At 41.5% G+C, this 15602-nt stretch overlaps 1 protein-coding gene across 2 annotated transcripts in view; it reads right to left on the reverse strand.

The window, feature by feature from the left end:
- Positions 1 to 14914, reverse strand: part of Fam13a (family with sequence similarity 13 member A) — a 94107-nt gene extending 79193 nt beyond the window's left edge. Inside the window, exon 1 of one of the 2 annotated variants that reach the window (XM_042273387.2) lies at positions 14581 to 14914. In XM_042273387.2, coding sequence (XP_042129321.2) covers positions 14581 to 14609 — 29 coding nt within the window. In that variant the 5' untranslated portion in view covers positions 14610 to 14914. The remainder of the gene's footprint in view (positions 1 to 14580) is intronic. The other variant, XM_042273386.2, reaches the window with a different exon arrangement.
- Between the last annotated feature and the right edge of the window lie 688 nt (positions 14915 to 15602).

Here is a 15602-nt window from a genome sequence, read left to right on the forward strand (position 1 = left end):
CAGGCTGTACTGGCACAAAGTAAATTCATCAATGAGGCACAAAGTCAGAAACTATAAGTTAATACTCTGTCATTTTCATCAGTTTTAACTGTTCTAAAAGAGGAAGGAAGCACAGAAATTTAAATAAAATGAAACAGCCTTTATATATTACATTTTATGGATAATTAGTATTCAGTATAATGCAATCCATTTATGAAACAATAATATATGAAAATAAAATGAAGGTAAATAAATCAAATTGGATAAATAATCGACATATTTCTTCTTTTCCTTTTCTTAAAAGTACTCTTGCCTGGGGGCATGGTTCTATAATTTTTGACAAAGGTATTAAAATAACCAATGCACTGATTTTAAGTGAATTAAATTAATTAACTTTGAAGAATAATAAGCTACTGTTGTGGGATATTTGTTCACACTGACACTCTGAGACTGCTAATAAAGTTAACCTTGAATCAGGAGTCCAAGTCAGTGACTAGCTGATTGGAATTAACCATAAAAGTAAGAAGGACCCAGAAAGCTGCATAGAGAGACACACAGGAAGTAGGGAGGGACTTGGAGATTTTGCAGGCTTTTTTGATTTGGGAAGTGTGGAGAGCCAAGGTCAGCTGGTCATTCTTCCACTCTTTGTATCTATTAGGATTTTTATCCCAGTATCTGACTCTGAGTTTTGATGAATACTAGAACAACTTAGATAAATGTTTCAAGCTACCCTGAATTTTGAAGTCACCCTAAGTAAAAAAAAAAAAAAAAAAAAAAAAAAAAAAAAAACCTAACAAGGATAGTTGTTTTTTTTTTTTTTTTTTTTTTTTTTAACAGCACTGAGAGAAATGAACTCTTTCACAAAATTTACAGTTCAGAATGGGAAACATTAGAAAAGATCATGATTTCTATATAGTTGTCAAATTTTTTTGTTCCTGGCCCCAAACTATCTAGATAAATTCTTGATGGATGTTCATTTTCTGACAATCTTAGTCATGTCCAAAGACACTGAATGACTTCACTTAAGTTCTAAATTAAGTATAATCCTTTGCCTGAATTCTAAACTTAGAATTCTGATTCACTTTTAAGTTTTAAGAACAAGCGCATACACCACTGTGGATGAAGGAGAGAGCTGGCCTGGGAGACTGTGCCAGTGACAAACTGGAGCAGTTTGGGATTCAATTGCTTTTCCTTTGCTATTAACGTGACACAACAGAATGCTTACTGTCCTCCCTCAGGTATGAGGAGTTGGAGTCTCTGAAAACAACTGCTTGCGGGAAGAATGTTTAGCATAGACCCCAAGAGTCCACATCTAAGAAGTTACAACTGAAGTGGCAATGACCTAGATATCAGGTTGTTAGACTTTTCTGAAAGCTCTTCATATGCTCAGTGTTGATAAATCATATGCATAAATGGCACCGACCCTTGAAATCCCTCCCTGAGCTGTGGAAGCACAGAATGTAATGTCTATCCAGATCACTAGACAGCAAGCTAACTAGGAACAGAAAAAGCATGGTGTTTTATGTGTGAAACAAACATACCAAAAATCAAAAACTGAAACAAACAAAAACCCCAAATACTGTGGCAGAATTCCCATAGTAAGGTATTCAACATGTCTCCAAACTGGCATTCCATTCAATGTCTTTTCAGATGTTCTCACAAACAATCCAATTAATTCTACTTTCTAATCCCTTAAAGTGGCTGATGACTAAAAAAATTTAACATAATTTACATATTCATCATCTCTGCTTAAATGTAGTTTTAAATAAATTAAAACAGGAGGTCTTAAAAGTGCTTCTTGATAATGAGAAATACAGAGAAATAGGTAAATGCTAAGAACTGGGTTCCACTCTTTCTAGAAATGAGGAAGACCATCTGTGAGGACTTAAAAAAAGAAAAAAGGAAAAGGCAAAAAGAGGAAGTGAGCAAGTGAAATCGGAGAGCTAAGCGAATCTTTCCAGATCTCAGATTTTCCCTCCGCTGGGCCCTGTGAGAAGTGCTTCTCATTGAGAACTGGAAGGGAGGGATGCTAGCTCCTCTAGCCTGTTGCGGAGTGCTGTACTTACCTGCGTGGCCTTGGTTTGTCCACACTTGGGCACTGACCACAGGCCATGACCACTGGGCCAGGAGGTTCCCTGTGTTGTTCTGCTGTTTAGGTTTTGGGGTTGGTCCCATTCAGGGACAGAAAACAACACAGAGGCACACAAATCGCTATGCTTTCTGGAACATGAGTGTCAACGTTTTCAATCAGTTCGTAGCTAAATGTCTGTGGCTGTAATTTGAGGAGCTAGTTACAATCCTTTCTTAAAAGCAGCAGCTTTGCTGTTCTCCTGTGTTTGTTGCTGAGAATGCTACACACAGCTCATAGGAACACAAATTACCTTCCTTGAAGAGGAATTGGCTTTCTCTAACCAAAGAAGAAATGCAAACATGGGAGAGCTTAACCAAGCTGAAGGTGTTATTTGTCCAGCAAAACGGACAAATGACTTTCCAAGATCTAAGGAAAGCCTGTCTACTATCTTTTTCTTCTTCTCCTCCTCCTCTTTCTTCTTCTCCTCCTTCTCCTCCTCCCCCTCCTCATCTTCCTGTTCCTCCTCCTCCTCTTCTTTTTCTTCTCTTCTTTCTTCCTTTACCTCCCCCTCCTCCTTCTTCCTCTTCTTGTTCCTCCCTCCCTCCCTCCCTCCCTCCCTCCCTCCCTCCCTCCCTCCCTCCCTCCCTCCCTCCCTTCCTCTTTCCCTCTCTTTCTCTCTCTCTGGTGGTACTCCATTTGAGCCTAGAGACTGAGTGCCGGACCTTAGCAAGCACTCTGCCACTTAGCTAAGCCCAAAGGATATCTACCAGTTTCTTTACTGCAGTTAGAAATCTTTAATATATATATATATATATAGTGTGTGTGTGTGTGTGTGTGTGTGTGTGTGTGTGTGTGTGTGTGTGTGTGTGTGTAATTCATTGCCTGGCAAATACACACAGAAGTTCAATGTCCCTGAACTTCAGGATGTGACCATGTTTAGAAGCTGGGCCCTTAGGAGGCAATCAAGTTGAAATGTAGCTATTAAGCCTTGAGTCAATGTGACTGTCATTATGAAAAAAGAGAAACGTGAGTGGAGACACATATGTATGCACTTGGGAGCAAGGTGTGTAATGTGTTGACACCACCGCCTCACTCCTGCAGGGAGAATGGCCAGCAAGCCCCAGGTCTGCAGGGCTGAGGGAACCTGAGATAATGCATTTCTGCCATTCTCAGCTCCTGGGGAGGTGGTACTGTCTTACATCAGTCCTCACAAACCTATACACTGATTACAATGTTTTGTTTGTTTTCAAATTCTTCTGAATCCAAACATGCCCAACCTTGCAAAAGGCTATGCTCTCAAGACAAGATCAGTTGTCCATGGGGATCACCGGACACTGGATTTCATTCCCAAGCATGTACTCAGAACCCTGCCGAGGCACTCACTCCACTGAACTACTTACACATGTTTCCTGCCACTACAGACTCACATACAAACACGAGCACAAATCATCATGTTGTTCTTATTTTGCTTAGATACTTTCCATTTTGATGTGCTGTATAGTAGTTGCATAAATATAAAATAGACGTGTGCAAAGTGAGGGTCCTAACCTGTTAACTGGCTTTACGAGCCCCGGCAGGTTATGGCTGTGAGTGCAGAAACAGAGTTCTAAAATGCTGTGGTCCCTTGTATACTGTGTGATGCACACTCAGGGAAGGCTCCTGAATTAAGATCTGCTCATGAAGGAAGTCACCTTCTTTGTCAGCCCCTCAACTAGAACTGTCCTGAGCCAACCCCCCCCCCAAAAAAAACCCAACAAAAACAAAAAAACCCAAAACAGCATTTGTTGGCTGACTCTATGGAGGGTGAGGAGAAGCACAGAAAACTGGTCCAGATTTGCCTGGTGGTGGACATAATGGCATAGTTCTGAAAGGCCAAGGGAACTGACAGGATGTCTCCAGTCTTTTGGCTAGTCTGCCCTGACGGCATGCGCAACTGTTAGGACCTCATCCCAGGAGCCTGGGAAGGAGACCCTTCTGCATACTTCTTAGGAACTTCTTACTTGATGACTGCAACATTCTTTCTAACCTGTACTGTCTTCTCTCTTCAGGCTGGAAAGTGGCTTAGTTGGCAGCGTGCTTGCCTGGCATGTACAAAGCTCTGCGTTCAGCCCCCAAACTTGCATAAAGCCAGGTGTGCAGGCACACTCCTCCAATCCCATCTCTTGGGAAAGTGGAGTCAGGAGGATCAGCAAACAGTTCAAGACTTCTGCATAAGGAGTTTGAGGCCAGCTTGGGCAGCATAAGACTTTGTGTTTAAAAAAAAAAAATCAAAGAACTATTTATTACTTTGATAAGGAACTGAGAATTGTCTCATTCTAGTCCAGTTCCACCCACACAATCTGTTCAGCTCTGGCCGTCTGATTAACAGCTTGCAGTGTCTAAGAAATTGAGTTGGGCAAGGATAGTTGCGCATGATGAAAGGGAGTGGAATTATTCAGGAGTGGGGAAGGACAGGTTTCTCTACTATTTCCTTTGCATCTCTCCTTCCAGTGAGAAGGTGCGTAAACCACAGCCACTTGCTAACTGGTTTGACACTGTGTTTTCTCCCAGAATCCTGGGCTAAGACTTGTTTAAAACTACAGCACAAAAGGAAGGCTCACACTTGTGACAGTATTTAGATCGCATTAACAAGCCAAATGTTCACTTCAAGGTTTATCCCTTCCCCCCATCTTTGTTCAGTCACCAAACTCCAGGCACTCTGCAAACTCCAGGCACTCTGCAGACTACAGGCACTGCCTCCGAAAGCCTCTCCCTGTCTCTTGCATCCAGCCCTTCTAATTTCACGGCCACACTCCTCCATAGTCATGCATGGCAATTCGCTTTCCAGTCTATTCTGCTTCCCCACTGCATTTGGGGTAAAACCCCAAAGCTGAGGCCTGGCACATCAAGGTCCTCCTGCCTCAGCCCTCTATGCTTCTGCAATAGGCCTTCTCTCACTGGACTCTGTAACCCTCTGCTTTTGCCCACTTCCTCCTTCCCACCCCACACCTCTCTCTGCTTGGTGAATGCCTTGAGTCTTATCTCAAGGGCCATCTAATCTGGGAAGGCTTTATCAGGACCCTGGAAGGGAGGTGCTCTCAGGCCCCAGGTTCCCAGACATTTCTCACAGCTGTATGTGAGTGCCAAGCGCACAGTGGTGCAAGTCGGGTGCTCAAGCTTGTTTTGCCATGGGGATGTGTCTATCTAGGTGCCCCAGCATGGACTAGTTACCTAATATAGTGCATGGGCCCAGTAAATAGCTGATGAATAAAAACAGCATCAAGATTTTGCTGAGGGTTTACACAATGCTTTAGTTAAATATTTTAAAGATATACACTGTCTATCATTTGTGAGGTCAATTTAGACAATTAGAACATTTGCAGGAATCCATATGTTGATTACTTTAAATGGTCTTGTTCTTTTCTATTCAAAAGTTAATGGAATTGCAACTATAGTCTGGGTTTTCTTCCATACTTACTTAAGGAAAAGAAAATAATTTCTTTTCTCCAACTGCACAATTTGAGGCAGGAGTTCTGTCACAACACCTGTAATGTAAACACTACTTGGTGGTGTGTGGAGAACCCAGAAGAGGGTATGTTCAGGTAACCTGATGTTTGAATATGGCCTCACCAATGTTTACTCTGGCTTGAGAACAGGAAAAGAAAACTATTTGACCTCACCGAAAATCCAAAGGTTGTTTGAAACTTAAAGAAATTCTAGGTTTATTTTAAACTTATTCTCAAGGCGGCTAGAAGATCTCATGTGTATTGAGGCCTTTACAGGAAAGTGATGGCCACTGTTATTCGGTAATAACAATACAAAGAGCCCCTCAGTGGGGCAGTACATTAAAATGCAAACCCCAGGAGCAGCTTTCTTGGGAACAGTTAAGCTTAGTTGACAGGAAAATATTTTTGGAGCATTAGTCATTAGGTGAAAATATACTCAACGCTAGTCACTGAAACAAATTAGTAGGTAAATATCTGTAGCTAGAGTTTTCCTGTGTCCACCGGGGTCCTGCAGCCGCTCAGACCCAAACACACACACAGAGACTTACATTACTTAAAAACTATATGGCCGTGGCAGGCTTCTTGCTATTTAGTTCTTATATCTTAAATTAACCCATTTCTATAAATCTATACCTTGTCACATGGCTCTTGCCTTACCAGTATCTTTACATGTTGCTTCTCATAGGGGAGGCAGCTGGCAGGGTCTCCTGATTCAGCCTTCCACTTCCCAGAATTCTCCTCTCTGCTTATCCCACCTATACTATACTTCCTGCCTGGCCACTGGCCAATCAGCGTTTTATTTATCAATCAATCAGAGCAACACATTCACAGCATACAGAAAGACATCCCCAGCAGATATCCTCAGAGGGGAGAAGGAAAGAGTAACTAACTTCTGCCAGCATTTACTATTGTTACAAAATGTCAATGATTTGTTAACAGAGTTTTGTTTTAATAGGTATATAGTCTCTCAAATGGTAAAATCTACATGTCGGAGTTTGGGGGACAATGATAGATGTGCAGAAGGCACCGCCAATCATCCTCTCACCATCACCCCCCACTGCTCCTTCCTCCTGGGGAGGACCGCCCAAGTAATTTGAGTCTCTACTGTGATTCTGTCCTGGGCTTAGAGTGGTGAGCAGCTCAGGGCAGTGTGGGCTCTGCACTGATCTGCACAGGCACTCATTTTGAAACACTTCCTGAGTGACTGCTATTTTCTAGAACTGCTGACACGTGCCAACAATGCACAGCCTAGTAAAATATGATGGCAACCCTCACAGAATTCACAGACAGGGACAGGCAACTACTGCTGACTGGAAGCTCACCACAGGCCAGGCTTTTGTGCTAAAAGTTTATATACATTGTCTCTGTCACTCCCCAGACACCCTCAGAGGAAAGTATTAGCAATCAGGTCTTTCAAGAGAGATGAACATGTTTAGGGAAGGCTAATTAGCTGTGAAGGCCGGGATGCTGCCAGTATGGTCCATCTCTAACCCTTGGTCTCTGCAGCACTATGTAGTCTGGCAGGTTTGGTGAGATTTGTGACCTAAGCCACACTGAATTCCAAGGGCCGCAGAGGCATTATGGGGGAAAGAAGATGGAAAGAACTACCCACAGGATGACAAGATAATGGGCTTTGGAGGCCCAGGGAAGCATCATGGTGATGTGATGGGGAACATAGAGTACCCTAAGCAAGCAGCTGTGACTTGGGACAGTGACATCAATGGGAGAAGGGCACCTGAGTTTTTGTAACGTGAAGAAGATGAAAGTACATAAAAGTCCCTTACAAAAACACCATAGTGTGTTAGCGGTCTGTGCAGTATGTGTGTGTGTGTGAGTGTGTTAGTGGTCTGCACAGTGTGTGAGTGTGTGAGTGTGTTAGTGGTCTGTGCAGTGTGTGTGTATGAGTATGTGAGAGAGTGTGTGTGTGTTAGTGGTCTATGCAGTGTGTGAGTGTGTTAGTGGTCTGTGCAGTATGTGAGTGTGTTAGTGATCTGTGCAGTGTGTGAGTGTATGTAAGTGTATTAGTGGTCTGTGCAGTGTGTGAGTGTGTTAGTGGTCTGTTCTGGCCAGAGTCTGGTGTCTGATTTGTTTCAGGGGTTATTTTCTTCCTGACAATGCAGTCATACTCTGTTGCATCCTCGTTCTGTTGGCTGCTTTTGCAAAGCCATTTATACTGTGCTTTTAGTTCTTCTCAGGTGACAGGATAGGAACAAATCTATCCAGGCCTTCAAGTTAGTTCTTGGTTAAAGTCAACTTTCCTGAGTTTTATTCTTATATTTGATCCTTTCTGAAACTGAGCCCTTAGGAGTCTTAGTTCTGCTTCGTCTCAACCCTTCACACTCTCTATTTCTATTTAATTACACAGGCACTCTAACATAAAAAACAAGCTTCTCAGGCTTCCATTTATCTTGTTTTTAACTACAGTTATAGTACACCATGCCCATTGTCCCCACCCCTACATCTTTCTCAAGCTGAGACTAAACAACTTGGGTTTAGAGAAGATTTGTTGACAAGTGGTTGTTTTTGTTCCTGGGATCCACTATTCAGTGGTTTGGCAATAATAATTATAAATCTCTAGTTGATGGAGGAAACAAAATTGGTTTTAGAGTGTAATCTCAAGGTGACAATGTGGAATTTGGAAGGAATATTACATTTGAAGACATACAAGCAAATCCGTACCAGAAAAACACATAGCTCAAGAGAGTCACTTAAAACTTTTAAAGTGTATGAACATATGTCCCAACAAAGTTTATCTGCATTTTATGCATAAAATGAGTGCAGTAATCTCCTACAGTGTATCCCTATCAAGTTGTGCACTCTGAAAACACTTCATACAGTTAGGAATTAGGAATCCTGTTTTGTTGTGTTTATTGACAAGAATGAATGAAGACCAATTGTAACATAGCTCCTAAGAGTCTCCAGGTCTGCAGCTGATTGCCCATGCTGATGGCAAAGCATTTCTCTCAACACAAAACAGTGCTACTGTACTAGGAATGAGAGAATCTAGGTGCCCCTAGATTAAAACACAACCAAATATAAATAATCTCAAATGGCTGGCCATAAAACAAGCTTACCCACTATCACCTATACCACAGAAAGAGCTAGAAGACAATTTCAAATTTTGATAAGCATATAAAATAATACTGCTGTTTTTCCTAAATCAACAGTCATAACAGTTGCAGGAAATGAGCTAAAAATGACTTCCCTATTTCTCAGATAAAATACTGGAGTATTCTAGTAGAGGTAGTCTTCAAAATTGTTTTCCCTTTTTACTATACATGTATAGAACAATTAACCGAATACATTATTTGCAATGTTTTGACATAATAATATTTCTATCATTTGTAATGGAAACCCTTTGGAATTATGTGGAGAACAGTGTTCTGACGTTTCCACTAATATTGCCTATGATGTTCAGTTCAAGTGTTTAGTGAGTACTTACTCCATGCCTACACAGGGAATCATCTCTGGCCTCAGGGGTACTTTCAGTCTTTGGTATAGTGAGTATCTATCTCACAGACCTCCATGCTTCTGGGAACAAGGTGAGCAGATCACTTCCCTTTATTGGTTAGTGGGTTTTCTTTTTTGGATAACAACATCTCCTCCTTAACTGTGCTGCTAATCCTCCCCCCTCCACACACACCATGCTCATCAACTTCACATACAAATGGTTTTTATTTAGATATCTGGGTAGGGATTTTGCATGTGTGTTTATGTACTTGACTAGGCAACTATTTTGTTTCCAGGAGTTTGAGTTCAGCCACATGAGAAATGAAAACAATTTAGATAGCCCCTAAGGATCCCTTTGGCTCTAAAGTAGAGACTACATTTTCAGAATTCCCCAAAGCTATATCTGCATATGACTAAAATTCACTATACAAATATGCAAAACTGCAAAATTGTAAAATAAACAAATAAACAAGTTAAAAGTAAGTATTTAAACATTAAGAGAAAAGGGAGGAAAGGTCCATGAACTAAGGAATGGATCACCAAAATTTGATATATCCATAAATCAGAATATTATTCAGCCATAAAGATGAAGTAAGAACTGGTACCTGCCATAATGTGGACAAAATTTAAAAACACCATAAGAAGAGAAAGAAGCCAGTAAGAAGATGTTACATGTGATATAACCATAGCACTCTGTTTATAAGTCCAGAGGAGAGAGGACCACAGAAACAGAAAGGGGATCAGAGGTCACCTAGCATGGGGATGAGATTGAAAGCTAAACACTGGGTCTCTTTCTAGGTGATGAAATGTCTACAATTGATGCACCATAATGTGAATATGCTGATAGCTATTGAATCACATGCTACAAAAGGGTAAAATGATATGCAAGTGGTATATCAATAAACCTGACTGGAAGTTATTTTTAGTCCCTTTAGTCTATGCATTTAGAAGTTTCTATCTAACACAGACTGTTTATTTGGCAGTTGATTCTCATTGCCACATGCAAATATGCGCAGGAATGAAAGAGGCTGAAAAGGTTTTGTGTTCCAAGGAATTTAGCTTTGTGTTGTGTGTGTGTGTGTGTGTGTGTGTGTGTGTGTGTGTGTGTGAGAGAGAGAGAGAGAGAGAGAGAGAGAGAGAGAGAGAGACAGACAGACAGACAGACAGACAGACAGAGACAGAGAGAGACAGACAGAGACAGAGACAGAGACAGAGAGGGGGTGGAGAGAGAGACAGAAACAGAAACAGAGAGACAGACAGACAGACAGAAAGAGAGTTGAGTGGGAAGGTGCGCATGCACACAGAAGTCAGAGCAACATGTCACATTAGAAAGCAACAGAGCTCTCTGGCTTGTTTTGAGACAAAGTCTCTCACTGATCCTACAGATGGTTGTTTTGCAGTTAAACTGGCTGGCCATGGGTTCTCAGGATTTGCCTGTCTTTGTCACCCAGTGCTGTCCTGCTTTAACATAGGTGCTGAGGGGTCTAACTCAGGTTCTCGTACTTGCACAATGACAAGCACCAAATGCCCAACACCCCCACCTCGAAACAAAGCATCCTTCCTTTAGTTTTGATTACCTTTTTTTTTTTTCCCTTTGTATTTTTGAGAAATGGTCAAAAGGTCTCGCTGTTAACTCTGGCTGTTCCTGGAGCTCATTATGTAGACCAGCTGACCTCCAACTTACAGAGATCCTCCTGTCTCAACCTCCCAAGTGCTGGGATTAAAGGTGTGTACCACTGTGCCTGGCCAAATGACCTTCTTTACATGAGAGATCGGTGAACATTTCTGCTCTGCGGGTAAAGGCAGTCACCACACAGTGAAAATGAGTCCACAGAGGTCTTGTTTCCTTTTAGGTTTGTCACTGTCAAATAAAAGCCATCTTGTTGATAAAGAATAAATCCAGAAAATGGACCCACATAGGTCTGAAGGGAGGTAGCTTTTGACTCCTTATATTGCACTGGCAGGCAGGGCTGTGAGAAATACCAGCCAACAAGTGAGGTATCACCTCCACAAGCAGTAGAGGGCCCTCTAACACCGCACAGCAGCTCAGGAGTGTCGGTGTCCACGTGACCCAGGTTTTCAGCAGTGAATGCAGATGTCATCCCATTGTCAATGTGGATGTGTTTGCCGAAGGATATTCTTAAGACCAACATTTACAGGTCACGTAAATTCCTCTAATAGGAAGTTTCAGCAAAATTTTAGACACTTGGAATCATCAGTACATGCTAACCAATCACGTTGCTCTGAAGTCCACTGAATTTGGAGTTATTACATGTGTCACCATCACATCATTAACATTCAAGAATATATGTTAGCTATTATAATTTTCTGAGTGAAATGATGAAAAAAAGTTTGTATAAACATTATTAATCTCTGCTTCTCACTTGGTAAATAAACACAGACATGAACTGGATGTTTTCTCGAGCATGGAGACGCCAGTACATTTAAAAGAGGAGGCTAAATTAATCACTAGCTCTTATAGGTTGGCTTCCACATCATCTTTTGTAGAGATAAACTGAGTTAGGGGCCACTGGAAAGTTAATCTAGCAAATCAAAGTTCTGCTGCGAAAGCTGAGTTTTGTCCTGGTTTAATATAAGCCTGTGTATCTTGGTCCACTACAGTAAATCTATCTGCAGAAATATCTCAATAGAGATCCTTGCAAAGTCACATGCTGCGGGGAAAGCAATACCAATAGAATGTGAATCACACAAAGAGCTGAGCGATCAGCTGACCTGGGATCTGATAACATGCAGTCTCATGAGTCATCAAAGGTAAAAAAAAAAATCTCACTTTCTTTTCAATTCTTAACACAGCTCTTCACTTCAATTTCTCCCTTTATATTATTTATTTCCAGGACTCTTTTCAGATAGAGGAAGGTTATAAAGTGTGCTGTTTTATCATGAACTGTAAGAATTATGTAAATACATTAGAATTTGGACACATAACTGGGGGAGAGCTTGCAGAGGAGTCGAGTTCAGTTATCAGCTAATAATCACCTGTAACTCCTGCTCCAGGGGATCTGATGCCCTTTTCTGACCTCTAAAGGCACATGCAGAGCTCCTCCCAGACAACAGAAGACTGGAAAGAGGACCCAGGTATTTTAAATCAGTCTTACTTTTTAACTTGGTGTGGATTCTCATCTCTGTAGATTAGCAGTAACAGAATATCTTATACACCTTCACACAGTATGTGAAGAAAGGCTAAGAAGTCATCTATGAAAATTATAAGTTAAGTAGACATCACAGTACCTGTGTACCCTCTAATAACATCAGACACGTAGATGAGGTTGAATAAAACACAGGGTAAAATGTATCCATCTAGGTGCATGTGTTATTACCCTAATCATGCTGTGTATTACAGAATTTACCACATGGCATTGCAATTGTCTGGTGATGTTTCTGCATTCTTACTGCTGTGGAACAGCAAAACTTGTGTCTTAATTACCTCATGATCACTGGCAGGGCACTAGTGTTTGATCAGAGGGAAAACATTAAACAATGTTGGAAGTTTTGTTTGAACAGGCAAAACTGAACAGAATACCTCTCACAAGGCCATGATATTAAATATGCTATGTGGCAATGTTGGGCAGTATAGCCTTAGATTACTACATGGACCAGCTGTCAATAGCTTTCTACAAGCTACAATCATTAACTAGAATTTACACCAGTATTTTCAATGCAAATATTCAGCATGGATTTCTTTACTTGCTATTTAAAGCAAATCTTTTACCTATTTATTTCAAGTCAGTTTCTAGCACTCTGGTAGTCTGAAACACTGCACGAGTCTACAAACTCTCTCCTTTGGGCAGATTGAGGATAGGATCCTCAGCAATGGTTATCATTTCCATAACAAACATGGAGTATAACAACCAAAGATGTTGGGCTGAGAGCCGAAGAAACACTCTTCAGAGCTCAGAGGTGTCTGCATAAATGCTCATGCTCACAAGGGACCTTTGTGCAGAGAGTCTCATCATACACCTGGTCATTGTCTTCAGGAAGTTTATAATCAAAAGCAGAAATAAACTGAAAGTGAGGGTGGTCAGGGAATCAATCAAAGCAAACCCCTGAACTTGGAGGAGGTGGGACATTGACTGCACAGGGAGCTAGAGAACCAAAGTCATGACTCAGCATTCTTGAATGCAAAGTTAGATAGCCCTAGGTTCACTACAGTGACCAACAGTGTAAAATCATTTTCAGGAAATCACATTGTTCTTCTTGGTCTGCATAGCAGGCATTCTATTAGCAAGCAGCTACACCAGGGTTTAGTAATAGCCAGTACCTTTTTATCTAAAACACAACCTGCGTAGAACTCTTCAGGACTGACGTCATTATAAAGACAAAAGTTCCCAACTTTGAAATTAGACATTGTTAAAACTCCAAAAAGTGTACATTAGTTTTGTTTCCTTAGACATTTCAAGCATGTGGACTTTGCCACCAAGTTAATATAGAATCATAGATTCCTCTAAACAACACTTCTTTTTATATTAAAGTATTACTTCTCTGGAAAGGAACTCTGAATACCACATCAAGTTCCTCTTACAATGGACATGTAAGGAGAGCAAAAGAAAAATGACCATCCTAGTTCTCACCTCAGTCAGTCTGTAGGAACCGTCTTACCATAAAAAAAAAGTTTCCATATTTCTGTTGTTAAAGCATAAACAAAACAGCTGTAGCATTTTTTAAAAGAAAAACTCATTTGTCTAGTTTTTCTTTTCAATAAATTGTCATTATTATCTGATTTTTGAAAATATCATTTTACACAGAAAATTGTAAATGGAACATTTATATGAAGTCAAATATCACCGTACATAAAGTAATGACAATAAATGTGGCTATCTGATTAGCAAAAATTAAAAAAAAAACTGTGACGTTGAGTAACTCAGACTTTCTGTGGGGACAGGACTCAGTCATCACTGTGGTAACTTCCACGTCCACTCCAGGACACAGCATTCCTGTCCACTTGACTCGGAGTGGGCTTCCTGACAGGCAGGGCTGTTTACAGTCACCTTTCTTTACTTCCATGGGACTGAGAGAGACTCCTCATCACAGTCCCGCAGCAGGGCCAGAACCCTCTGCTCAATCACTCTTACACAGAGGGTTGTTTTGTTTTTTGTTTTTTGTTTTTCCAGCGTCATTTGGGTAATAAATCTACCTAGAATTATTCAAGGACAGACATTATCCTCAACCTTTATTCCCATGATTATAATACACTTGAAGAGAGAAAGCCCTTGCCTAGAGAACAGATAATCAGATCCATCCATTGAGCCCACTAAAGTGTTCTAACAGCCTGGAGACCTGAGAAGACCATTCAGTTCTAAGGCAAACCTGCTTTACTTCGAGTTGCAGAGGTATTATCTTAAATATACTTCCATTAAAAGAAGGATATAAGTGAACTCAATAATCATAAGCAGCTGGACAGAAGTGTCAGTGAAAGAGCAGTGAGTTATTTAAATGTTTCTGTTTAGTCTAAGGAAAAAGCACGGTGAAGAACAGACTACAAGGTTTGCAGCCTGTTAATGAATGATGCCGAGCACTGGCCAAGGGCTGTGGTACACTGCTCAGAAAAGACCAAACAGCATAAGCAGCGAACACTACCTTCTCAGCGGCATGATTTCACAAGCCATCCTCGTGTGCGAATCTGCACGGGATCCCCCAGTGTCTTCCAGCCGAGCCTGGGTGTGCAGGACCCGCAGAGCACACACAACCTGCTGCAGCTGACGCCGCCTCTCCACCTCCAGCTGCAGGCAAGGATTTTTATCGGCTGCCTCCACATTTACACTGCAGTCCACTTTGACCTTTTGTTCCAGCGAAGCAGCTGAAACCCGGAGCCAATCAGAGGAGGAGCAGCGGAGTGTGAAGGGCCGCTCCTCCTCCCGCTGCTCCTCCCGCTCCTGCTCCTCCTGCTCCTCCTCCAGTCCCCACCCCGCTTTGCTCTGCTCGCTCCTCAGTGGGCTTGGCAAGCACCAGTAACCTGAAACTTTTCCTCTGAGCGGTTTCCGACAAGCCTGTCAGTCTGTGACCAGCAACCAATAACTACAGCGGAGCCCGGTCCTGTATGGTTCAACGTGCAAGAAAGACAGCGAGGAAATGCATTGTCAGGGATAGACAGCGTCTCTAAGCGAAGCATTTTCGTGGCCCAAGGGAAGAGTTGCACTGCACCTTGTTTTCCTAGAAAAATTAAATAAATTAAAAAACAAAACAAAACAAAACCCAAACACTAGCCAGAGAAGGCCTAAGAGTTTTCTGGAAGGAAGGCATACCCGGACCCTTGCCCTACCCACATTTTCTTCTCCAGATGCTTGTTTACACTAGGCTGTGAGCAGTCCCTGGTGACATTACTCAAGAGGAGGAGGACACAGTGCCCTAACAGGGCTCAGGTCCTCAAGAGATCCAACCCTCTACTTGCACGGTCCTTCAGTTTGTTGTTGGTACATTTCATTCATATGAACTGGCTGTAGCTATTTGCAAATTGTTTTTCTATTCAAAATGTCAACTGTACTTTGGAGAGACTTGTTTCTTATTATATTCTTCTTCTATTTTTTTTTTTACAGCTAATCCAAAACCAGTTTTTTTTCCATAAGGTCCTCTAAATGTTTATTAATTATTATCTTTTTTTT

The sequence above is a fragment of the Peromyscus maniculatus genome, chromosome 3, assembly GCF_049852395.1.
Source record: "Peromyscus maniculatus bairdii isolate BWxNUB_F1_BW_parent chromosome 3, HU_Pman_BW_mat_3.1, whole genome shotgun sequence".
Classification (NCBI taxonomy): Eukaryota; Metazoa; Chordata; class Mammalia; order Rodentia; family Cricetidae; genus Peromyscus; species Peromyscus maniculatus.